Here is a 23,943-nt window from a genome sequence, read left to right on the forward strand (position 1 = left end):
AGGGGCGGGGACGGGGGGTCCCGGCCGTGCGTCCCCCCAGCAGTGCGCAGCGCCCGTCCCCCTCGCTCCGCGACGTGGTACGTTCCGCGCACGCGTCTTCCCACGCCGAGGAGCTGTGCGTGGTCCCGCCCCCCTGTGGCGCATGCGCGCACCCTCCCGCCGGCCTCAGGCGCATGCGCGCCGCCCTTCCCCGGCGGCTCCCCGCACGGCGGCCAATGAGGGGCGGCGGCGGGGGCGCGCGCGGCGGCGGGCGGTGCGCAGGCGCGGCCGTGACGTCGTGCCCAGCCGCCTAGTGCGGCCCACGGTCCGTGCCCGGGAGCGTTCGTCGCGGCCTCTCGCTGCCGCCGCCGCCGGTGAGTCACGTGGGACGCTGCCCCCTGCCCCGTTCCGCCGCCCCGTCTCACCGCTTCCGGCCCCGGCTCAGCCGCGCAGGCCCGGCCGCCCCCTCCTCAGCCGGCCGGTCTCCCGCGCCCCTCCCCGGGGCCTGGCTCCCCGCCCGCCCCCGCCCGCCCGCTGCAGGCCTCGCCGGCCCGCTCCGCTCCGGCGGCTGCTTCCCGTGTGCCGACGGCACCGTGCGCGGCCCGGGCCCTGCCCCGGTTCAGCCCCCCGGCTCCGCGCCGTGTTCGCCCGGGACCCCGGCGGTCAGCCTCCCCGCCCGTCTCCGGCACCGGCGCGGGGATCGGCCCTGCCCCGCCCCGCCGAGGGGAGGGCTCGGCCCCGGGCACCCCCGCTGGCCGGTCCCTCCGGCCGCCCCCGGTACTGGCGCCCGCGTCGCCGCAGCGCCGTTCCGCACGGCCGCGCCTGCCACCTCGCGTAGTCCGGCCCTGCCCGACCCTCCGAGGTACCACCCGGGCGGGAGCTCTGCTGCCTCCTGCCCCTTCCCACCGTGCCCTCCGCCCGCCCGCCGCCCCCCGGCCCGGGCGGGCCGCCCTCAGGGCAGCGGTGCGGGGCTGGGAGGGCAGAAGCCCCCTGAGGCCTGCGAGCGCCTTTACACGGGGCCCGTTGCCGCGGGGGGGCCGTCAGGCGCAGCCCCCGCGGCCAGCGGAGGTTGCTGCCGTGCTGCTTTGGCCTTGCTCTTGCTTCCCAGCGCCGGTGCCTCCACGCCCTAGCTACCGGGCAGGCAGCACCGGGCGGCCGGCGGCTCCCTCCTGCCCGGGCGGGCGGAACAGCCGCTGCCTGCCGCAGGGAGCCTTCGCACAGACACCTGCACCTGGGACTGTCCCCAGTGCTGCTGAGGAAATCTGAATAACTTTGGTTTTTGAAAGCCTGGTGTCTGAATGTACGCACTTTAACTTCTGTGGCCTGCCAAGGACCAGAAGTTAAGCGCCTGCTCTCGGGCCACAGAGCCCTGTCCCACGTGCCCAAAGCCTAATTGCTCCTCCAGGCATGTTTCCATGTTGTGTTCCCTGATTTTGGCGGAGTAATGGGTTGCACTGGCAGGTGTTCAACCTGACTTCTCCTCAGAAGTCCCAAATTCTAGACCTGGGGTGTGTAAATCCCAAATTAGTGCATCTGTGCATTTGGTCACATCTCCCTGAGATGAAATAAAGCCCACGACATGCAGCCCCCCCCCTTTGTTTCACCAATCTGGGAGACAGTCGGCTGGCTGCTCGTGTGTTCCTCATGCCGCCTTCCTGGTGACTCCCTGGGAAGTGGTTTCCCTGGATCTGCCGGCTTTTGCTCCAGCACAGATCTGAATTTGTGTGTTTAGGGAAGCAGGCTTTTCTGTACTCGGTGCTACTGATTATTTTTTTGGCAGGTGGAAAATACGACTAGAGCCTTGTCTAGATCAAAATGAGGAGAGTTGATCTTAGAGTGTCTTAGTGGACTTAATCTAATTATCACCTTCACTAGCTCCGGTCGAGGCAGCAGTTGTTCTTAGCAGAGCACTTTATTCTTGTTGGTTTCTAAGGTACAAGCCCCGACTGGAGGCAGAGGAGGTGGTAATTAGGTGGAGCTGACGGGGTCCGACGGGAGAACTTTTAACTCCTGTTTTAGAGGCCTGTCTGGGGACGTTTACATCTGTCTCTGTGCCCGTGGTTGCTGTTGCCAACGTGTCTTATAATGCAATGGCAAGAGGCTGGATTTGTGCCTCGCTTGCCACAGTGCATGGGGTGAGACACAGCTGCGATGGATGAGACTATGTTCTTCCCTGCTTTGTCCTTAAAATGGGGCTAATCCTGTGTAAACCAGTGAGATGGGCAGGGGAAGGAGGATGGGAGTGGTCTAAGCCAGGCTGGGAGATAAGCACTGAGTGGATGCCGGCCTTCTAGCTGTTGGCCGCAATAAATTATTTGTCCGTTTTCTGTATCTTATTCTCCTTAAAAAACCTGTATGTCTAACTGCAGAGAAGTGCAGTTGTGTGAGGTGTGGGCCATTTCGCCTGATGCCAGGAGGACGGCCATGGAAGCCTCATTCTGGCCGGGTTTCCAAACTTCCCCGCAGAGCAAAAGCGTCTGGTACGTGTTGCTGCGCATTCTGCTTTTGAACTAAAAGCAGGAAAGTGTCACCAAATCATCTCCTTAAGGCAAGGGCTCCTATTCAGGTACAGCACTGAGCACAGTTAAGGCATGAACTCTTATTACGTGGTACAGGGGTATAAGAAAACAGTCTCCTGTGGGGAGGACCCCATGGCTTTGTGTTGCAGCCAGAGTCTCAGTGTTTACTTTTCCCTGTGACATCCAGCCATCTGATGGTGATGGCTCTGCTTTTTAGCTTGCAGTCTGCGTCTTGGCAGTCTATGTCCAATCCTGTTGTCTGGGCTGAAAAAAATCCTCATTTGACTTCTCGTTGTCTGTGTTCTGTGATCGCAGGGACCCCCTGCAGCAGAGGGGTGCTGGCTGCAGCCCATTTCCAATCCCATTGGCACCTCTCTGTGCCAGAAGACAGGGAGGGTGGCGGAGGTGAGTGATGTTCCCGTGTTGGTGGTCTGCAGCGTGAGATGTTTGGTCTGGTTCAGTTGTGTTCACTGGCTGGCAGGTTGGAGAATGCATTTGCTCTGTCTGCTAGTTTTTAGAGTCTTAAATCTCAGCAGTAGATGAGAGCTGATTGTGCAACGACAAAATTAGGAGAGGGAGCCTGTGGAGGAAGGAAAGGGGGGTCCTTAGTCACAGGCTGGCCTTCTTGCTTGGGCTCAGCGGTGAGAGGCCAGGGGTGCTGAGGCTGAGGACAGCAGTGAGCTCTCAAACGGGCTTCTCCCTGTAACTCCTGGGTGTAGTTAATCAAAACAAAGTGGGTACAGGTAAAGCACATCCTGTCTTTGTGCGATCCTGGATCTGCCCTGTCTGGGAGTTGCCTCACGTGGAAGGAATTGTTTTCTGTTTGACCTGCGCCGTGGAAACTTGGTTGGTTTGGGGTAGGCAGGCAGGTAACCGCGGATTGCAGTGAAGTGACGTGTGTTTAGGAACCAGTAACAGAGTGAACTCTCTCCTCCCTGTGCCATTACACACCTGTCCCCGGGCGGTGGTGAAAGGTGGCGTGTTTAAGGAAAGCTTGTAATGTTGATGTGCATGTTTCCTCCTTCCAGGGGTAGGAACACGTCAAAGAGCTGCAGTGGTTATCGACAGCCATTGAAATAAGGAAGGAATGTTGTGGGCTGGTTACATGTGTGTTCCCCAACCCAGCACAGGTGGGGAGAGCTTGGTGAAGCGTGTTTTCGTGTCCTGTCTGATGCTCCAGAAAGATCGAGCCACAAAGCACCCAGCTCTTCAGGCTACGTCTGGGTAGATTGCTAGAGAAGAGAGCTTGTAGCAGACTGCGTAAAGCAGGGTGGAAAGCACGGTAGGAAGTAAAGGAGGAACGTGGGGCTTTGAGAAGCAAGCACTGGAAGAAGAGGAGATTAGCATGAGACTTTACAAGGCCTTACCTGAAGAAAAGGAGACTCAGACGGAAAGAAATGGAAGGTGGCAGCAGTCATGCTTGCAAACGTCCTGAGGGAAGGAATTAAAAATGAAAGGAAGTCCCCAGGAAGGGAGATGAGGGGAAGCAGATGCAGTCCCTCGTGTGAGTGGAGGGAAACCCTTCAGACTGGGGAAGAGTGTTCTGGAGGTGGCTGAGCAAAGCGGAGCCAGGAAAATGCTCTGAAAAAGGGGTGCTAGGATTGGAAAAACAGGTGGAATTCCCAAGGGAGAGGGAAGGGGCAGTCACTGGTGACGCACACACTCAGTAGAGTTTGATTGCAGGAGGAAGGAGTAGGGCTGAGTTGAGGGCAGGTCCAGAGGAGCTGGAAAGGAGGGGTTGCCAGGCTGGAAGTGGCAGACGAAGGCAGGAGCAGAGCTCGTAGGTAAGCGCGATGAGCTGGGGACTCTTCTGAGCAGAGAAGTCTGTGAGAGGCCTCTGTGGATGGGGATGAAGTGGCCAGAGAGGCAAAGGGTTTGGAACAGAGGTCTTGATAGACCAGAGGTAGATAGGCTGCAGGAGGGAAAGGCTAGGGAGGAAGGTGTGTATCTGGGAGAATCTGTGTGAACGTGGCCTGAATCAGCATGATCTGTGGGAAGTCAGGGTGGATTTTGCTTGCATTTCTCCTGGATGCTAGGGTAAACGGCAAGGACAGTCAGGGTGAGATGAGGTAAGCCACGTAGTTCAGCCCAAAGAAAAGAGGATACCCTGAAGACTGCACAGCAGAGATCCTGGCACACTGTGCCGTGCTGCACCCTTGATGGCTTTGGCAACCTGGATGTTCCCAGCTGTAGGAGGGTGAGACCTGTTGCCTCGTGGCTGGGGCATGCAGGCGTCCTGGCCTCGGCTTCCCGCTCTCGGCCCGGGGGCTCAGAGGGCAGCAGGCTGTGCCTGCGCAGCAGGGCTGGGGCGGGCAGGCTCCGGGGGGGCTCAGCACCGTGTGGGGCACGCGGAGGGAGTCTGAGCTGCGTGGTGGCTCTGGGAGCCGGGCGGGATGGGCTCAGCAGCCTTCTGTAGGTTTGATGAGTTGCGGAGTTATTCTTGGGCAAAGGCAGCAAGGAGCCAGGGATGATATTTGCATTGCATCTCGCTTGGGTGTCGCTAATGACAGCGCTTGGGATTTCTCCCCCACACTTAGTGCATGTTCAGGTTGACTGTCTCACGAGCAATTATCTCAACTCGTACATTCTTTATTTGATGAAGACCTCGCTCCTGCACTGCCTGGTGTTCATTTCTGTGCTAAGCTGAGGTGGCACACGGGCCTTTGCAGAGGCATGATGTGCCGGATCACCCTGTGTGAGGGCTTGGAGCACTTGAATTCATCGTTCCCTCGTCCTCAGGTGGAATAGCTGAGGCAGAACCCAGCGGGACCTGCTCGGGCTTCAGGGGCAACCATTGGGGAAGCACTTCGCCCTGATGAGGAGCACGCTGACTGTGCTGTGCGGGGAAGGGGGTGGAGAAGATCTTCGGAGGAGGAATACCACAGGAAAAAAACTCCTTCAATTTGGCAGTATCTGTTTGAGTTCGAGGTGTGGCTTTGTTTTCATGGCGGAGCCTTTCAGAGAGCTGGGGTGTTCTGTTACAGCAGATGAGCGCGTTAGCAGATTGCTTCTGCTAAAGTAATTAGCAGTGATGTCATCTTTATACTTCCGAGTAACCTGCCCCTAGAAATGCTCTTTGCCTGTATTGCAGCCGCAGCCAGCTCAGAGGACGAGCATCTCCCTCCCTGGGCGATGGCATTGCAGGGTTCACCTTTGTCCGGTGTCGGGCTTTTTCCTGAATTGTGTGTGTTGGGGCTTGTGCTCGTCTCTCATCGAAGCTCAGTATCATATCTTGGAGAGCAGAGTGAGGCCGGGGAGCTGCTGCTCTGCAGGAAGCTCTGCGCCTGCTGGGGAAACCCACTGTTTTCTCTGGTGTGACTCCTAAACTCACCACGGCCGAGAGCTGGAAGCAGGTGAGACTGCAGCTTTCCCCAGCCGGCTCACAAGCATCAGTCCAGCGCTTCCTCTTGGTCGCAAGGGCAAAAAGAACGTGGTTTGAGAAGTTGAGCTTCGTTTCTGCAAAAGAAGAGCTGCTGCACAGTGGGAGCGGTTTCTTCATTAGTCAGCCAAAGTGACTGACGCCTTGTTTTGTGACTGAACTGATTTAATTGTAATATATTCCTGTCATTAAATGTGCCTTTAATTTTGTGCCACCATTCTCTCAACCTTCACCAGTGTTTAGTCAGCACTAGATATTTCCCCGGTCCACTCCGACGAAAAAAACTTTGAGAGGTAGAAGAGGAGAAAACTGGGAGGGGAAAGTGAGTAAGTCGTTAGGGCTCTGTACTTGGACCTGCAGTGCAGGAGAGGCCTCGTGACGGAACCAGGAGGCAGCAAAGTAGAGAGCAGGTGACAAACTGGGGAGCAGTTGCTGTAGCAGTAATAGTCAGTGCAACATCATCGGCGACTAGCTCGTCCCTGAGCTGCGGCAGGCTCTTGGGCATTTGGAGTTTGGGGCAGGTTGGTGCCTCCTGTTTCTGTTTCCAGAAGGGTTTGGTTTTCCACGTTTTCTGCAGCGCCTCTTTCTCTTGCGTCCTCGTGGTTGGCCAAGGGTCACACATTCCCAAGGGCACCCTGAAACAGTCGGGGCTACCTAGTGAGAACCCAGCTCTCCTTTGGCCAGAGCTATGAGTACCTGCTCCGGTCGAGGGACTGGTGTTTTCTGTGGACCTCCCCCGTGTCCTACCCTCCGGGGGAATGGGATGAGATTCCTGGCTGTCTTTTCTTTCTGCAGTCTCCACCCTCCTATTATTAAGTCTCCAAACCTCTGATCAGCCCCCTCACCTCAAGGGAACCGCTGTTCTCTAGCGATTGGACTCAAAGCTATAACTGCGGAAAGGCAAGAGCTCGTAGGGTCCCTCACCTTGCTCAGGGCTCGGCATGGATTTCTCAGGCGGTCTCAGATGGGTTAGGTGGCTCGGCTTTCCCTGCAGCCAGCGCTGTGGGGCCTTGGGGTAGGAAGGGAGATGTCAGGCTGCGGCCAGGCTCACTTGGCTAATCACAGCTTCCACAGCATGGTCATTACTCCAGTTTTGCAGATGTGTAAAGGGATGCTGATGTTAGGTGATTGGCCTGGGGCTATGGCGTCGTTGGGCGTCAGAGCTGGGCTCAGAGATTGGCGTGTTCCTGATTTGGGACTTGCCAACAGGCTTTTAAATCTACCAGGCGCTGTTTCCATCCTTCACTAAATGCCTGCCTCCGTGTCCTGGGGGGAGCTCGGTGTTGCTTTAGTGACTGTTTTGATATGACTGTGCCTCTTCTTTTGCCTTGTTAATTTTTTACTTTTTTTTTTTTTTTCCTAGGTGTGGCCTACCAGATGTCAAGTTTCAATGATTTTATATAGTTTTTTTTAAAGACAAATGGATTAATGAAGAAGAATTTTAGTGAAGGAAGGGGAGTTAAAAATGGAGCAATTTGGAACAAACTGAGATCTGTTCCCTGCACCGCTTGGGCGATGGCTGAGACAGACCTATTCAGCACCGTTTTCACCATCGGTTGTCTCCTGGGCTTGTAAAACCGTGCCCTGAAAGCTCTCCTCCAGATCTCTCTGTTAACCTACCCATACGGCTTGGAAATGGTTGCCACAGAAAAGATTTAATGAAATTCCTGTCGATGCCCAACCACGGAGTGGATACTAAGCCTGTGGAAAGGCCTGGGGGGTCAGGAGAAAGGAACAAGTAGGAAGAGGACAAAAATCACCATCCACTGGACCTTTCCCTCCCACCCCCCTTGCAAAGAAAGGATTTACAGCTCAACCTCGCACCAGCTGTTCCTCAGCTTTAACCATCAAGAGATAAATAAATAAAATTAAACGGCCACCGCCAGCCGGCCAGTCCCGCAACCCAGTGAAATCAGGGAGAGTGTTTTTGTGACCCCCTCCAGCGAGGGGGAGGAGGAGGAGGAGGAAGCACAGCAGCGCTGTGAGGAAGCTGGCAGATTGCTTGCCAGACAAACCCCTCCTCGCGTGCAGCAACCGGAGGGGGCTGCAGCGTATCAGAGGGCAGATTAAAAAGGAGAAGTGGCTTTTTGGCAAGAAGTTTACCAATATCTTGCTCTTTCCCAGGGTGCTCGCTGGGTGCAAAGGTGCGCCCAGCTCCTCACCCGGCACGTCACGCTCAGCCCCTTGCCCAAGCCTGGAAGGCTTCCTTCCCCCTCAGAGCCTGGCTGCTGGCATCGGCCGTGTGGGGACCTGCTTTTTGCAGGCTGAGGGAAGCTCATAAAGACTCTTGGCATTCCTGCCCCCAACGGTTGCTTTAAACCCAAGTCTGGGTCTCTGTTCTGAATTTTTTATGTTTTTAAACCTCCACCCCTGTGCCTGTGAACTATTGCAGAGCAGAGCGTAGTGTGGACTCCTCTCCTGGGGACCGACGGGGACTTCTGTGGGCTGTCTGCTGCAGAGCTCACCCTGGGAGCAGGCGTGGAGGCTGGGTAGCAGTTCGCCCCCATCCCCCTCCCCTTCTCGTCTTGCTCTGCTCTGACTCCCGCTGGGCCTGGGCTATGCTGCGGGGCGGATCCCCCACCACAGCTCCAACATGCCAGCAGCATCTGGAAAGAGATTCAAACCCAGCAAATACGTCCCGGTCTCAGCTGCTGCCATCTTCCTAGTGGGAGCCACCACCCTCTTCTTTGCCTTCACGTGAGTCCCAGCTACTCGGCCAAACAGCGGGGAGGGTGAAGGGCAACCCGGCGTCCCACCCCCTTCCCTGCAGTGCCGTGGGGTCTCGGGGGCAGAGCCCACATGAGGGTTATCTGGGAGAGGAGCTGTGACTTCTTGCCGGACTAAAGGGGGGATATTGTGCTCTGGGTGCTAAAGGATGGACGATGGCGTAGCCCTGCAGTCCATCGGAGCGATTCAAGCTGGATGTGTTTCTCTCGGTTTTGCTGTGAGGTGAGCCAGAGGAAGCGGGGCACGGTGGATCCCGGCAAGGCGCTGTGCCATCGCTCAGCTCCAGTTCCTGGCAGCCGCTCCTCTTCTGTCTTTGGGTGTTTGCACAACTCGTTCGTCTCACTGGCCACTCTCTGGCAAATCAGCCAGGCTGGGAATTAGTTTGTGACCTGTAGGTGGAAAATGGCATAGATAATTTTTCTCCTTTGGAGCAAAGTCAAGTGGTTTGGTAGACTGGGGCAGGCTCTATGTTATTTTTAGAGTTTCGTAACTGATTTGTGAGCTGCAAAGGAAAGTTCAAGGAGAAGTACTCTGACCCCTGCGTGGATCTCTCACTGCTGCTGATGTCAGCCTTGCCCTGAGGAAATGAGGGTTTGGTATCTTTGGAGAGGACCCAAAGGAGGTGGCCTGCCGGTGCGTCTCTGGGGCCCGAGGCAGACACCTGTGTTGGCCTTGGAGCCAGTGGGGAAAAGCCAGGGTATAAAATGGTATCGGTTACTGGCGAGGGCCAGGCTGTACTGTGGGGATCTCCCTGGGCCGGGAGAGGGGTAGGGCTGCTGCTTAAGTTAACGTTTTCCCTTCCTGGCTGACAAATAGCTTACAACCTCGCTCGGGCCCGAGCTGTGCCAGTTCTGGGTTGGCGACAGGCAGGCAGGGTCTCAGGCACTGAGCCCCTGGCAGGGAGCTGCCTGCACGCCCCTGGGCGGGTGCTGAGGCACGCGTGTGCTGGGCAGGAGCGCTGGAGCACGGCGGCCAGGCCGGGCTGCTGAGCCCTGCGCTGTGTTCCTGGGGCCAGGCTCTGCGGGGGGATATGTTTGGGGGGGACAGCAGAGAGATCGCAGGTAAGATGGGTGTTTCTTTGTGCTCCCACCTTGGAAGGCTTGATGGTGGCTCTGGACGGAGGGCGCAGGGTGCTTGTGGCGGTTCAGAGATGTGCTGGTTGCTGGCCTGGGACGTGGGCAGCCACTGTCCCAGGCAGGGGAGAGGAAGGCAGTGGGTGACTGCTGCCTGCGTACCCTCAGGCAGGGTGCCTGCTTTGTGGCACCCTCCAGCCAGCCAGCTGCCTTCGGCTCTGCTTTGCCTCTTGAGCCTCCCTCCATCCCTCCCATCCTCTTCCCATCCATCCCACCTCAATCCTGTCCCCCTCCAGTCCATCTCGGTCCATCGCTTACTCCTCCTGCCCCAGCACTGCGGAGGGGCAGAGCACACACCGGTCTGAAGGTGTGGGGCACTCTGTTCGTCCAGCTCTCTCCAGGGAGGCAGGAGATGACCTCGGCTCCCTTTTTTCCTCCCTGTTTAACTGACTATTTCACTTCACTGTGAGCTGCTTCTGGCGGGACCCTGGCCAGGCAGAGAGGGAGATGCACCTGCTGCTGCCGGAGAGCATCTCCCACTCGCTGGGATGGCTTGCTCTGGTGGGGCACCTTCCATTGCTCCCCGGCGAGAGCTTTCTCTGCTGAGGGGTTTCACTGCTGGGGCTGGGCTGGGGATTAGCCGGAGCCGCGGGAGGCAGCTTCTCCTTGGAGGCAGAAGGTCCGGATGTCGCTCCCTGGGATGGAGCCATCGGTGGTTGGAAGGTCACCGTGGCTTTTAACGCCTGGCAACAACCGGGCAATAAAAGAGTAATTTGACGACTAAAGGACAGTTTGATTTACTCCTTCCAGCGGCGGGAGGCAGCTGGCAGTGTCGCTCAGCAGCATGCAGCAGTCCCCGCGCTGAGGCACCGAACGTGTATCAGGCCAGCGCTGCCGGCAGTGCTGAGGCTGGAGGTTTTGCTGCTTCAGGCGTCAGACACACGCAGGAAGTGGCTGACTGTGTGCTGCCACTTCAGGGGGATGAAGGAGAAGAGGAGGGAGCGGGCGATGTCCTCTGAGCAGCTGTGCGCGACACAGCGTGACTTGCAGGGACAGACGTGCCTCTGCTTTGTCATGGCGGGCTGCACGCTGCGCTTCGGGGCAGGGGGGTGGGGAACGGCAGGGCAGCCCTGTCCCCCCAAACCCAGTCCCTGCTGCTGTGGCCAAGCCCACAGTACCTGGCTGCAAGCTATCGCAGCAGCCGATAGCGGTGCTTATCAGCGAGCGGAGTGGCGCGAGGCATCACCGGGAGCAGGCACCAGTGCGGCAGAGCAGGTTTGTTCAGAACAGGAACACCTGGGCAGGGTCGCCTTAATTGTAGGTCAGTGGATGTTATTTAACCTACTTTAAAACATCAAATTAAATCTCCAGCAGAGCAGCAAAGCACGGTGCATTTTCACACGGGATATTCGGTGGGAAGGGAGTTGCGTTACTCCCCGATGTTACAGTTCTCTGAGGGCAGTGTCTGCCCGGGTGCTGGGGTGGGATGGAAGCAACAAGAACCACTCCACAGTTTGCCACCTGCCTGTGAACCATAGGACTGGTTTTCTGAGGATCACTGTGCCCCCCTTCCCTGCCTGGCGAAAGGCGGGCAGAGCAGCTGCCAGCCTCCTGCCTGGCCGACCTCGACGCTGGCTGTCCCTGTCCCCCTCCACAGCACTTGCCGTGCCTGGTGTGCTTGCTGCAGACCTGTTTGGGAAGGTTCTGCCACCAGCATTGGACCTAAAGCTTGTACTTTGGGAAGTGAAATGGAAGTTGCGAGGTGGGGGGTGCTCTGGGACACCTCCCATGGGGCCTCCTCCCAGGCAGAGAGCAGATGGGGCTTGGCATAACTCTCTTGCAAGGTTCCAATTGTGTTATTTCTAGCGCATCTGCTGGACACCTTTTGGTCCATCCACACTGGCCCAGGATTTATATCTCTGGGCCAAGAACTCTATTTAATTGATTAATTTAATTAGGAGATGCTGCAGAACATGTGGCAGTTGAAATGAACTGAGGCTGATTGTGCTGAAGGGAGTGGGTGGTGGGAAGAGGGAATGTTCCTGTCCTCCCTCTGGAAGGAGTGGGGGTCTCTGACTTGTTGGGGGCTCAGACAGGTGCTGCTTTAGGACTGAAATTCCCCCTTGGGGTCAGTTTGTGCATTCCTGCATTCCCCCCTGCTGCTGGCCTGTACTGGTCCCTGCTCCTAGCACGGTGGGTGCTCAGCCTCCCCTTCCCCTCCAGAGCAGGGAGGACCCCCAGCCTGCCCTTGGCAGGGGCTCTCTGGCCAGTGTGCCATCAGCCAGCCTCCTCCTTCCATTTGCTTCCACTCTTGCTCATGGCCACAGCTCAGTGTGGCTTTTAGGGCTGTACAAAAGCCTGCAAAATATGAACTGTTTCTTGCGATCAGGTGAATCTGTCTGTAAAACCTCTGGCTCCGAATTTTCCTTCTGTCCTTGCAGCTGGGGAGGCTGCAAGGGAGCTGCATCCGTTTGGGAAAGGAGCTCTCACCTCTGCCGGCACTGGTGGAGAGAGGGGAGGAGGTAAAGACTTGGAGGAGAGGGAAAGGAGAGGCAGGAGGACGTGGCAGTCCCTGGAGCCAGCGGTGCCTCTGGTACATGGTGGCACGCAGGCTCCTAGTTGGACCCACACCTGTGTGACCGTCGGGGTGAGCAGGGGTCGTGTCTGCAGCAAGGCCTTCAGGAGCTGGAGAGGCAGCGGGGCCAGCCCAGCCCTGGCACTCGCTGGCCCTTCCTCGCTGGCCCGGTGGCGGGTCAGAGTCCAGGGATGCAGGCAGGGTGGGGAAGGTGTCCTCAGGATGGCTTTCTTCGGGGGGAGGGCAGGGGCTGAGGGGCTGCAGGGTGGCTTGGAGCCTGTGGAAGGGAGGAGAAGTCAGGTTGGAGAGTGATGGACTTCTGCTATGACTGGATCAGAGATGGGCTCTTTGCCACCAGATGTGACTCAGTTTGCCCGAGGTTCCCCGATTTCTCTTATGCGCTGCCAGAGACAAGTCTCAACAGCTCTTCTAGCGATGGGTGTGCTTTGCATCCCGATCTAGAGAGGGAACTTGATGAGTTCTCAGAGACCTGCATAGCCACGATGGTGAGCAGCCTCCCTCCTCTTCCCCTGCGGAGCTGGAGCCCGTGCTTCCCGGCTGCTGCCGGCATCAAGGCAGGGTCTGCTCTCTGCCTGCGAGAGCAAAAGGCAGCAGCACGTCGGTGCTTCTGATGATAAAGTTTCCCCTTGGGGATCGGCAGCCACCTTTGCTCCCTGTGCTGCAAAGGACCATGTTCCCTGCCGTGGGGTGGGGTTAGTGGTTGATCTCGGGGAGGTGAATCCCTGGAGTTTGAGGCCACAAGCACGGATTTGGTTCGAGTAATGTGTGGTCTGTGTATGGTGAGGATTTCTCTTTCCCTCCCTGGGTGTGGGGAGAGCTGGGAGGGTGGCAGGCAGTGGGCTACCACACGTGGGAGTGCCGGGGAGGAGACCCTGGCTTTGTGCTTGTGACTCAGGAGTGCTCAACGTGAGGCTTCCCGCGTAAGCTGTGGGTCCCTGGGGAGGGTGTTCTGCTTGCCCTGGCCTGTGAAATCCCACCCGGGGGTGGCATTGCACCCCTGGCCGGTTGTTCAGAGTGTAAAGTTCGCTGAGTGCAGAGCAGCCCCTGGCAGCTTGCCTGGCCAGTTGCAGGCAGCTGGCAAGACCTGATCGGGACAGGGGTTGTGAGCTGGCACCGAGGCACCACACCGGCTCCTCCGATCGGTTCTCCCTTCTGAAGGTCCAAGTTCAGTCTTTCATCCAGCTGTGGAGGCTGGCTGGCAGGTCGGCTCTTGGGGTGGTCAGAGTCCTGCCTTAGGGTTTGCAGCCACCCAAAACCAGAGGCCAGGTTTGGAGGACGTGCTGCAGCGAGCCCTCTGCTCCACCTGGAGCTGAATATGCAGCCCCCAGAGCAGAGCTGGACTGCCAGGGCAGGGGGATCAGTGTCGCCAGGCAAGTCTTCTCCGTTTGACCCATCGGCATCATTGGTTGTCCCCTTAAAGCTGTGGCTGCATCCTTCTCAGTGCCAAGGTGTCTGGAGTCTGCTGGTGCTCTCTTAGCTAAAGGGTCAGTCTTTCTTGCCCCAGGGGACCTGCTTGCTGCCATCCTGCCCCCCCTGGGAGCTGTGCTGCTCACTCCTGTGAAGGGCTCGGTGCCCAGCAGCGTGGGAGGTGATGGGGGAGGTATTCCCTTCCCGCTGGAGGGCCAGTTCTTCCCTCTGCCTGTCCCAGAGCTTTGCCAGCCTTTGCTGAAGCAGCTATCTTTCCCCTATCCTGCCAGGGTCTGTCTGTAAGGCTCTGGGCTGCGTGTTTGGCTCAGCCTTGCTGTTGGCATTTCCATTGTGCAGGGATGGCTGGTGTGCAGTGGGTCTCACTGGCTCCCCTCCAGCCCTTTCAAGCAAAGATTTGGGCTGGGATTTCTCTTTCTAGAGAGAGCAGCTCATTACTCGGTGTTCCTGGAAGGGCTTTCCCTATCTTTAAGGCTCATCTGAGCCCCCCTGCCCCTCTCCCTCCAGCAGTCTCTCTGCAGCTGGGCAGGGAGCAGAGCTAAAGAGGCTCCCTCAAGCTGGAGTGCTCAGAGCTCAGTGGTGCGGGGTGCTTGGCTGTGCCCTTCCTTGGGATGAAGGGACATTACAAGTGGCCACCTTCCCCGTGTCCGATGCCCAGGGCAGGAGAGGAAAGAAGTGCCCTTCAAAGAGGCTGCCGGGCCAGGAGGGCAGGGAGCAGCCCTGCTGGGTCCCTCAAGGGCCGGGACAGCGGTGGTGATGGGGGGGGGGGGGGGCTATCTCCTTGAAACTGCACTGCCAGCGCGGCCCCTGGCCCTGGAAGCTGCAGGGAATGGGTGGTTTGCTCCTTGCCCAGCACTTCTGCTGCCAGGTGAGTACCGGGGGCTGCTGCCTCCCTGCTTTGCTGCCTGCCCTGCTGCAAATACCAGTTTCCCTCTGCAAGACTGGGAAGCTTTCTCGCCTGGGAGACTTTCTGACTTTCATTTTCTGCAAACCCCTGAAACCACTTGAGCATTTCTTGCCAGTGCTGTTCCAGTGGGTGGCCGGGGGCAGCCCCAGCAGCAGCCGGGTGCTGGGGCAGGTGGGACGAGCCCTCTCCCCGGCACAGCCTGCTTGTCGGAGGGGAGGAGGAAGCTGAGCTAGGCGTGAGTGCCTTGCTCCTGGCATGGCTTCCAGTCCCGCGGTGGCTCCCAGCAATGCCGGTCATACTGGGCTAGCTGGGCTCACAGTGGCTAGCGTGTTGTTGCCTTGCTCAGGTCTTGGCGTGGCAATGTGGCGTTCATCCCATACCTCTCCAAGGCTGCTCTCCGAGAGTTTTGAGGCACAGATTGGAGACTGCTCCTCCTGACCAGACCGTCCTGGCTGTGCCAGTGCTGCCTGCTCCGCGGGGAATCCAGCTGGCTGGCTTCTGAAGGAGACGGCAGGGCCAGTTGCGTCAGGAGGCAGAGCTGGCATGGTCGGTGCTGTGCAGGTTGTGAAGGAGCCGCTCCCCGCCCCGGAGGAGACCTCTTGGTGAAACGTGGAGAGATGCTGTCTCAGATACGTGGAGGCGGGGAGGCATTGCCCAGGGTGCCCAGGAGGGTGAGGCTCCCACCCCAGCCAGGCGCTCGCTCTGAGCAGCACGGAGGAGTGGGCTGAGGGGCGGAAGAGGTTTTGGAGAAGACAACTTTGCAGGTGCGGGGCTGGGGCCTGGAGGTGCTGCAGAGGGTGGTGGTGCCGGGCCCTGCTCCAGGAGAGGAGCAGGAGGAGGAGGAGTGTGCTGGTTGGTAGAGCAGAGCTTGGCTCCTGCTGTGCTCTGCTAGCCAAGTGTCTTGTCAAGTCAAGAGGGTTTGCTCTCCTGCTCTCCTCTTGCCCTCATTGCTGTGCCGGGACAGGCACTGCCTTCTCCTTGGCCGGTGCAGGGCAGGTCCCGCTGCTGCTTCCCACCCTCGCCTGGCACAGGGAAGGGCCAGGGCACGGAGCCATGCCTGGTGCCTGGGTGTGCCGTGCCCGCCTCTCCCTCCTCCGCTGCCAGGTCGGTGCCAAGGCAGGTGTGCCTGCTCTTCCAGCCCGGACCCACCTTATCTTCTGGCTGCCACTTGCCTGGAGGCAGCCCTCCGCCTGGCACCGTCCCCTGTCCCCTTGGTCCCCTGTCCCCTCGCACGCTGCCCCGTGTGGGCCGGTGCCCCCCCTGCCCTTACTCAGGGCCCTGCTGGCTCTGGACTGGGCTGAACTGGGGGCAGAGCCCTGGGCCAAGGGTTTATTCTCAGCTGGAGCCTTGCAGAGGCTTTCAGGGCTGCCATGACAAGGACAAGGGCTGCTTCGGGGGCGATGGGGCCTGTCCCCTTGGCTGGGTCCCAGCGGGTAGCAGTGGAGGAGGGGATGGGACCAGCGCCTGCCCCTTCACCTCTACCTGCTCGGGGGCCGCAGGGGATTACAGCGCTGGCACCATATGTCACCCTGCCCGCCAAGCCCTGCGCTCTGCCCCTCTCTGCTGCTGCTGCCTAAATCCATCTGCACTTATCGCTGCAGGGGGAAGAGAGGGACAGATGCTGTCCTAGATCTGCAGGATTAAACTCCCAGCAGCAAAGCAGATTAGGGTATTACGCTGGCGCCTCTGAGGGGGAAGCCCGCTGTCCGGAACCCGGCCTGCCCAGGGCAGTGGGGAACGGTGGTGATTCCCTTGCTGTGCTCCCATGGAGGAGCTGGGTGCTGGCCGGGCAGGCTGGCACAGTGGTGGGGTCCCCATGTGCCACTGGAGTTCGTCTCTAGGCTGGGCTCCGACTGCAGGTTGTGAGGAGCAGGAGCAGTGCTGGAGGCACTGGAGCTGCTGCTGGTTTTGCATCCCCTCACAGGGTCCCCTCTGTCCCCATGCTCCCTGCTGTGACACGTGGAGGGCGACGCTCGCTGGGGTCCCCTGTGGCTGGATCCCTCCCACGTGCCTCCCGTGCTGTCAGCCCGGCTCACCCTGTCCTCCCCACTGCCTGCCGTCACTCCCCGTGGCAGCAGGGTCCTGCGCTGACAGCACCTCTGGGGCTGTGGGTGCAGTTTTTGCTCTCCGCTGGTTTACTGGAGCGGTTCCCACTCCGGCCCCCCACAGCTGCTCCCCCAGGGCTGGGCGTTAGGCTGGTCTGCGGAGCGTGGCTGAACACACCCCGGGTCAAGCTGGCCTGGTTACAGCTCCGTTCAGGAGTGGAGGGCACTGGGTGAGAGCAGAAGGAAGAGTTGTTTGGCAGGGAACCTGCGCAGCCCCCTGCCTGGGCCGGAGCCTGGGAACGCAGCCCAAGAGCAGGGGACGTGGACTTCCCAGCCAGGCCATCACCGAGCAGGGGGCTCGGAGGGGGCAGCTGGCACCCGCTCAGCCCTTGCTCTCCCTGGGGGCACCGTCAGAGCTCAGTGACACTGGGGCTGTGTGGGGGGCAGGACCAGTGGGGAGGGGAGGTGAGAGGCAGTGGGAGGCGCTGGAGGAGTGACCCATGGGGCGAGGCGTGGGTGTCTCACCGCTTCTGTGCCTGCAGGTGCCCGGGGCTCAGTCTGTACATCTCCCCAGTCATTCCTGTCTACAATGCTGTCGTCTTCCTCTTTGTGCTGGCCAACTTCAGCATGGCCACCTTCATGGACCCAGGCATATTCCCACGAGGTGAGTCTGGCTCTGCTGGGGAAACATCTCAGATAGAGCTGTCTCCTTCCTCCCAGGCAAAGAGGATTACCCAATCCCAGAAGCCATGAGGAAAGCCCTCCTTGCCCGTGCCGGGTGGGATCGGGTGGTGACACACGCTATGGGGAAGGTAGCTCTGGGTTCAGCACCCAGCCTGTAGGACCACGTGGTGGAGGGAGTGTAAATCCTGGCACCCCATGTGGGTGCCGTGGTTTTGGGGCAGAGTCTGGGAGGCACACACCCACCCAACCCCCACGTTTTTAGGGGTCCGTGGCTGGTCCCTGTGCCAGGTGAGATGGACCTGGTGACAGCGGAGGGCGATGCCGGGCACCTCCAGCTCAGGAGGGCAGGAGGCTGGCTGGGCCCTGGCGTTGCCTTCCCCCCTGCCCTGACATGTGGCTGCGCTGGGGTTTCCCCATCAGCTGAGGAGGACGAGGACAAGGAGGATGACTTCCGAGCTCCGCTCTACAAGACGGTGGAGATCAAGGGCATTCAGGTGCGCATGAAATGGTGTGCAACCTGCCGCTTCTACCGGCCGCCACGGTGCTCCCACTGCAGCGTCTGTGACAACTGTGTGGAGGTGAGGAGCTGCCGGGTCTCGATTCCTCTCTGTTTCCGTGCAGAGTTTAACCCATAGTGCAGGCAGGAAGCCCAGGCAGCCCCTCACCCCATCTTCTCCCCACCGACAGGAGTTCGACCATCACTGTCCCTGGGTCAACAACTGCATCGGGCGGCGCAATTACCGTTACTTCTTCCTCTTCTTGCTGTCGCTCACCACGCACATCATGGGAGTGTTTGGCTTCGGCCTGCTCTATGTCCTCTACCAGGTGGAGGAGCTCTCTGGCGTCCGCATGGCGGTCACGTATCCTCTGCGGGGCCACAGGAGCGGGGCCAAGGTGGGAGGGCCTTGGCGGGGCTGGGGACAGTGTGCTGTGGAGCAGGGCTGTGGCTCTTCCTTAGCTGGCTGCTGACAGCATGGTGGTGATGTGCGTGGCCGGCCTGTTCTTCATCCCCGTCGCTGGCCTTACGGGGTTCCACGTGGTGCTCGTGGCGAGGGGCCGTACTACCAACGAACAGGTATGGCTGCGGGGCTGATGCCAGGGCCGGGAGTTTTGAGGCTCCCTGGGACAAGACAGATGTGGACGGGGTGGGCTGAGGCAGGGGAAAGCCACTGAGCTGGGTGGGGGGTAGAGCACGAGATGTCTGCGAGGGGAGGCTGAGAGCACCTCGTCCGTGCAGCCTGAAGACGGGGGATCTTTACTGCGGCTGTTGGGGGTGGCTGCAGAGAGGATGGAGCTGGACAGGCCCTTTGCAGGGGGGCAAGAGGCGATGGGCACAGCTAACGAGGCAGCTTCCAGTTAGACGTTAGGGAAGGGCTTTTGCCCCTCGAGGGTAGCTGAACACTGAAACAGGGACCTGGAAAAGGGGGAGCGTCTCAGAGTATCTCCATCCCTGGAGACTGTCATGAGTGAGCTGGACAAACCCTGAGCAACCTGACCTGGCTGGCTGGAGTGGAGACACCCCCCACTGCCAAGGTCCCTGTCCACCCCGGTAACGCTGCGATGCTCCTCATCCCGCAGGTGACGGGCAAGTTCCGTGGTGGTGTCAACCCCTTCACCAACGGTTGCTGTAAGAACGTCAGCCGGGTCCTCTGCAGCTCCCCGGCCCCCAGGTGAGCCTGGCACAGCACCGCTGTGCCCCGCTAGCCCTGCAGCGTCGGAGCAAACTGCCCTGTCTCTAGCTCCAGGCCTTGAGCTTCCTCCTGCCCCTCTCCCTAGGTACCTCGGGCGCCCGAAGGCCGAGCAGACGGTGCTGGTGAGACCCCCCTTCTTGCGGCCCGAGGTGTCAGACGGTCAGATCACTGTCAAGATCATGGACAACGGTATCCAGACAGAGCTGAAGAGGACGAAGGTGAGGAAGGTGGGGATTAGTGCTCCCTGCGTTGGGGCATTCCACGGAGCCCAGGGGTGCAAGCCTGCATCCGTGAGTAAAGAACCGAGTGAGCCTTGTCACGTTCCCCATCCCCCTCCGTGTCATCTTGTTCTGTGTCCCCAAGGGACAGAAACCATGTCCCTCCCATGCGGCAGCGACCACATGAGGCTTTGCACCCTCCGTTGCCTTTCCTCATCCTTTCCTTCCCCCTTGCAGCATCCTTTGGAGCTCCCTGCTCCTCAGCACCTCCCAGCACCCGAGGCACATGCCGCCTTCAAGCACTCAGTATGTCAGATGGCCCGGGAGGCAGCAAGAGTCCCCGCGGTGTTGCCGCCTGCTCCCTGCCTGCCGAGGAGAGGGCTGAGGTCTCGGTACCCCTCTGATCCTCCCTCTGCGCTTTGTCTCTGCAGTCCAAAGGAAGCCTGGAGGTGACAGAGAGCCAGTCTGCTGACGCCGAGCCGCCACCCCCACCTAAGCCAGACCTCAGCCGCTACACGGGCCTGAGGACACACTTAACCCTGGCCACCAACGAGGGTAAGGAAGGCATGCAGGGTCCCAGGCAGCCGCTGGGAGGGGAGCCCAGGGCTGTGCCAGGCAGACCAGGAGCCAGGGCTGTAGGTGGAACAGGCTCCAGGGCAGACCCGAAGGACATCAGCAGCACCGTGTTGTGGGGCAGGACGTGCTCGTATTTCTGGGCTGTGTGGCCCCTTGCACCGGAGAAGCCTGCGGGATGCTTACAGCCAGCTCTGCTCTGTCAGAGAGGAGCAGGAGGCCAAGCCGAGACAGCGTGGTGCTTGTCCAGAGTGCTGTTGGTGGCCTGTGACAGGCAGGCTTGCAGGCTGCCCTGCATCAGGCAGGCACAGGAGCATCGCCAGGATGAAGGAGGCAAAGGAGTGGCCGGCCTGGCTTGGCGGCAGAGAGCATGTTTGTGGCAGCCTGCGTGACTTGCTTTCCCCGCTTGCCTGAGCATCATCAAAGCAGCATTCGGAGCTGCCTGCAACAGAGGTGGGATGTGAAGGGCAGAGCTTGGAAGCAGCCGCTTCCCGCAGCGGGCTGAAAGCCTCTGCTGCTCTCCCCGTCCCCCTGTCGGGGCTGGAGAAGGGCTGTGGCGTGTGTGTCAGCGGGGTGACCAGCCAGCAGGTCCACAGTGTGCTCAGGCACCCGCTGACCCCTCTGTGTGCATACCCTGCTGACCCCAGGGTGTCACCCAGCCTGCTGTAGGGGCAGGGAAGTGCTGGCCCAAAATGCATTGCCACGGGGACACATTTTCCATCCCACTCCGTTTTCATCTGCCCCTGGTGCGCCTCTCCTACAGCCCATCCCTCTCTCTGCGTCCACCCCCCTGGTCTGTCTGCCTCACAGGCTCAGAGCCGGTTCTTGGGAAGGGAGGGCAGGGATCTGCACACCACTCCTTCCCCGGGGAGCTGCCACGTTTCTGAGCATCTTTCTTTCTTCCCCTGCCTGCAGACAGCAGCTTGCTAGGCAAGGACAGCCCCCCCACTCCCACTATGTACAAGTACCGGCCTGGCTACAGCAGCAGCAGCAGCTCAGCAGCTTTGCCCCACTCCACCAGTGCCAAGGTAAGGCTGCGCCCACTGCCCAGCCCGACAAGGGGGCAACCTGGCCTCGAGGGGATGCCACCTGGTTGGGGGAGAGTTTGGAGTGGGCACTGGGAGCTTTGCCAGGGCTCCATCTTTCTGTGGGTGACTGCTGTGTGTCTGCCCCTCAGCTGAGCCGCGTGAATAGCCTGAAGGAGCCCAACTCCATCTGTGAGAGCAGCCGCAAGCCCAGCTACCGCTCAGAGCCCAGCCTGGAGCCCGAGAGCTTCCGCTCACCCACCTTCGGCAAGAGCTTTCACTTCGACCCGCTCTCCAGCGGCTCCCGCTCCTCCAGCCTCAAGTCGGCCCAGGGCACGGGCTTTGAGATGGGCCACCTCCAGTCCATCCGCTCAGAGGGCACCACTTCCACCTCCTACAAGAGCCTAGTGAACCAGACGCGCAATGGCAGCCTGTCGTATGACAGCCTGCTCACGCCCTCCGACAGCCCTGACTTCGAGTCGGTGCAGGCGGGCCCAGAGCCCGACCCGCCGGTGGGCTACACCTCGCCCTTCCTCTCAGCCCGCATCGCCCAGCAGAGAGAGACCGACCTCCACGGCCGCTTCGCCAGCGCCGTCTCCCCCAAGCACGCGCCGCCCCGCGAGCCCTCGCCCGTGCGCTATGACAATCTCTCCCGCCACATCGTGGCCTCCATTCAGGAGCGGGAGAAGCTGCTGCAGCAGCCGCCGGCACCGGGCAGGGAGGAGGACGTGGGGCTGGTGGACTCGGGCATCCAGTCGACACCAGGCTCCAGCAACGCCCCCCGCACCAGCTCTTCCTCGGACGATTCGAAGCGCTCGCCCCTGGGCAAGAATCCGCTCACCCGCCCGGCCCCACCCCGCTTTGGCAAGCCCGAGCCCCCCCACGCGCTCCGAGTGCGCTCCCTGGGCTCCCCTGACCAGCCCGCCGCCCCCCACCTGGGAAAATCCGTGTCTTACAGCAGCCAAAAACCAGCGTCTCAGGCCAGCGTCCCCGAGACGGAGGAGGTGGCCTTGCAGCCCTTACTGGCACCAAAGTAAGTACCGGAGTGGCCTCCTCACACACAGCATGGTCTGCAGCCCCACAGATGGGGGGGGCCTTGCCCTGGGGGGAGCCGACTGCCCATCACACCCCCTCCCCACCTGTGCCCCCTCCAGCCCTCCTTCCCCTGCACCAGCGCCCTGGGACAGTGAAACACCCTCACTGGGAAGTGATGCTACACCTAGCTTAGAGAAGGGCGAGGGAAACTCTCCTTCTCGCCTGCCTTCCTCCTCCTCCTCCTCCTCCTCCCCCCAGAGCAGAGCTGGCCCCACCCCGGGCCACCCCACAGGTCTCTCTGGGAGCTGGGGCAGCTGTGGGTGCTGGAGGTCCCCGGGGAGGGCAGGACTGTGGCTGCTGGGATGCTGGGGTCCCTCCCCCGGGTGACAGCAGCCCTGCAGTCCTATCCTTCCCCCCTGGCTTCAAGCCCTCCCCGCGGTGCCGCGCTCCCTCCCCCTCCTCACACCCCATGTTCATCCTTCCTTGCCTCCCCAGGGACGAGGTGCAGATGAGAACAGCCTACAGCAAGTCCAATGGGCAGCCCAAGAGCCTGGGCTCGGCCCCCCCGGGCCCGGGGCAGGTGCCCCTCAGTAGCCCCACTCGTGGGGGAGTCAAGAAGGTCTCCGGCGTGGGGGGGACCACCTACGAGATCTCAGTATGAGGGGCAGAGCCGCTCGCCCCCTCACCTCCTCCCAGGCTGGCACCCACCGGCCCCCGAGGGACGACACGTGGCCGGACGCTCTGCGGACTCCAGGGAGAGCCGGGCCAGGGGGCAACGGGCCAGCGGCCCCTGCCGCTTTTCTCTTTCTCCACCCCGCCCCGGGACTTGGTGGGCTGACACAGACCCGAGCGGGGCTGCTCGTCCTCCACCTGCCGAGGACTGCTGCCGGCAGGTGCCTGGCCGGGCTCGGGGGCCACCCCTGCAGCCTCGTGCCCGGCAGCACCGCGGCTGCGCCAGCCACTTGTGGGCCTTGTGCAATCAACCGCTCGCCTAGCGTGGTAGGAATGGATTGTTTTTAAACCAGAATACTTTTTTTTATTATTATTGTTACGGATTCTATTTTTTTTTCTCTTTCTGAGTTACCAGGTGTGTGTATATATAAATATCTATATATATAAATATAAATATTAAAAAAAAAAAAAAGCAGAAATTATATATCTTACCCAGAGAGCGGAAGAAACTGCCCGTTCCCTGCCTGGGGCCCGGCCCCCAACTTGTCCCATCCCTCACGCAGGGTCGGGGCCACCCTCTGCATTCCTGGCATGAGCTGGGGCAGGGGCCTGGCATTGCTCTCCCACCCGGGGTGGGCAGGGCCGTGGGCTGGCAGGTGCCCCCCTGGGGTGCCCTGACACTCCCACCACCCCCCCCGGCCCCTGTCGAAGGCCAAGGTGCTTTCAGCCGAGGAAACTCTCCTTCCCAGTTCTTCACTTGTGAAGCCCCCAGCCCACCCTGCCTGGGGCCTCACAGCACAGGGAGGAAGGGTGGAGGGGCAGCCCCTTCCCTGCACACCCCCAAATCCAACCACCAGCTGGCACCGCAGGTGCCGGCAGGCGCAGAGAAGCACTCATGGGCTCCAGTCTTTCCCCACTTGCGGTTTTCACCCTTTTTATGTTTCTCCAGGGTTTGTGTTGGTTGGGACGGGGCTGGGGTGCGTGTGTTATTTTTGTTGCTTTTTTTAATTTTTAAAATGGGTCTGATAGGGTTTTTTCACTGTCACACAGTTGGTTTTATTTCCGTTCGGGGAAGAGGAAGGCCAGCGGGGTACATCCCCATAAAGCAATATTTTCTCATCACATGCCAAAAACAAAAAATGCAGCCAAGGAGCCCAGTGCTCCCTGTCCCCCCACCCCTGCCCGGGCAAACCACCCCATGCAGGGGCCTGCAAAACTTCAGGCACTACTTGACTCTTTCTCTACGGCAATATGTCTCCCGAGGCCTCTGCAGAGCCATGCCATTGTTTTTTAATTATTATTATTAGCCATTTTAAAAATGAGGAATAAAAGGATATTTAATGAGCCGCCCTGGTGGGCATGTGTGTGCTTTGTTTAGCGTCTGGGGACAGAGGA

At 60.0% G+C, this 23,943-nt stretch overlaps 1 protein-coding gene across 4 annotated transcripts; it reads left to right on the top strand.

Annotated features, from left to right (window-relative positions):
* The first annotated feature begins 240 nt into the window (after window positions 1-240).
* ZDHHC5 (zinc finger DHHC-type palmitoyltransferase 5) lies at window positions 241-23,894 on the top strand. Of its 4 annotated transcripts, XM_040608684.1 has the most exons (14): window positions 256-353; window positions 2,814-2,903; window positions 7,241-8,574; window positions 17,193-17,314; window positions 17,755-17,912; window positions 18,022-18,194; window positions 18,307-18,409; window positions 18,913-19,004; window positions 19,111-19,243; window positions 19,481-19,549; window positions 19,675-19,798; window positions 20,732-20,844; window positions 20,994-21,874; window positions 22,372-23,894. In XM_040608684.1, the coding sequence occupies exons 3-14, from the start codon at window positions 8,471-8,473 to the stop codon at window positions 22,535-22,537; spliced, it is 2,238 nt and encodes a 745-aa protein (XP_040464618.1). In that variant the 5' UTR covers window positions 256-353; window positions 2,814-2,903; window positions 7,241-8,470; the 3' UTR covers window positions 22,538-23,894. The 4 variants fall into 4 exon arrangements, with proteins under 4 accessions (XP_040464617.1, XP_040464618.1, XP_040464616.1 ...); XM_040608682.1 differs by having other exon boundaries at window positions 19,111-19,549; XM_040608685.1 differs by lacking the exon at window positions 19,481-19,549 and having other exon boundaries at window positions 257-353.
* The last annotated feature ends 49 nt before the right edge of the window (window positions 23,895-23,943 follow it).

Source organism: Falco naumanni, chromosome 10 (assembly GCF_017639655.2).
Source record: "Falco naumanni isolate bFalNau1 chromosome 10, bFalNau1.pat, whole genome shotgun sequence".
Taxonomy (NCBI): domain Eukaryota; kingdom Metazoa; phylum Chordata; class Aves; order Falconiformes; family Falconidae; genus Falco; species Falco naumanni.

Bases quoted from the DNA above. Each gene is read 5' to 3' on its own strand.
- ZDHHC5 (XM_040608683.1), top strand. From the start codon at position 8,471: ATGCCAGCAGCATCTGGAAAGAGATTCAAACCCAGCAAATACGTCCCG. The intron at 17,913-18,021 runs GTGAGGAGCTGC...CCCCACCGACAG, and splicing joins TCTGTGACAACTGTGTGGAG to GAGTTCGACCATCACTGTCC. The intron at 19,550-19,674 runs GTATGTCAGATG...TTGTCTCTGCAG, and splicing joins ATGCCGCCTTCAAGCACTCA to TCCAAAGGAAGCCTGGAGGT.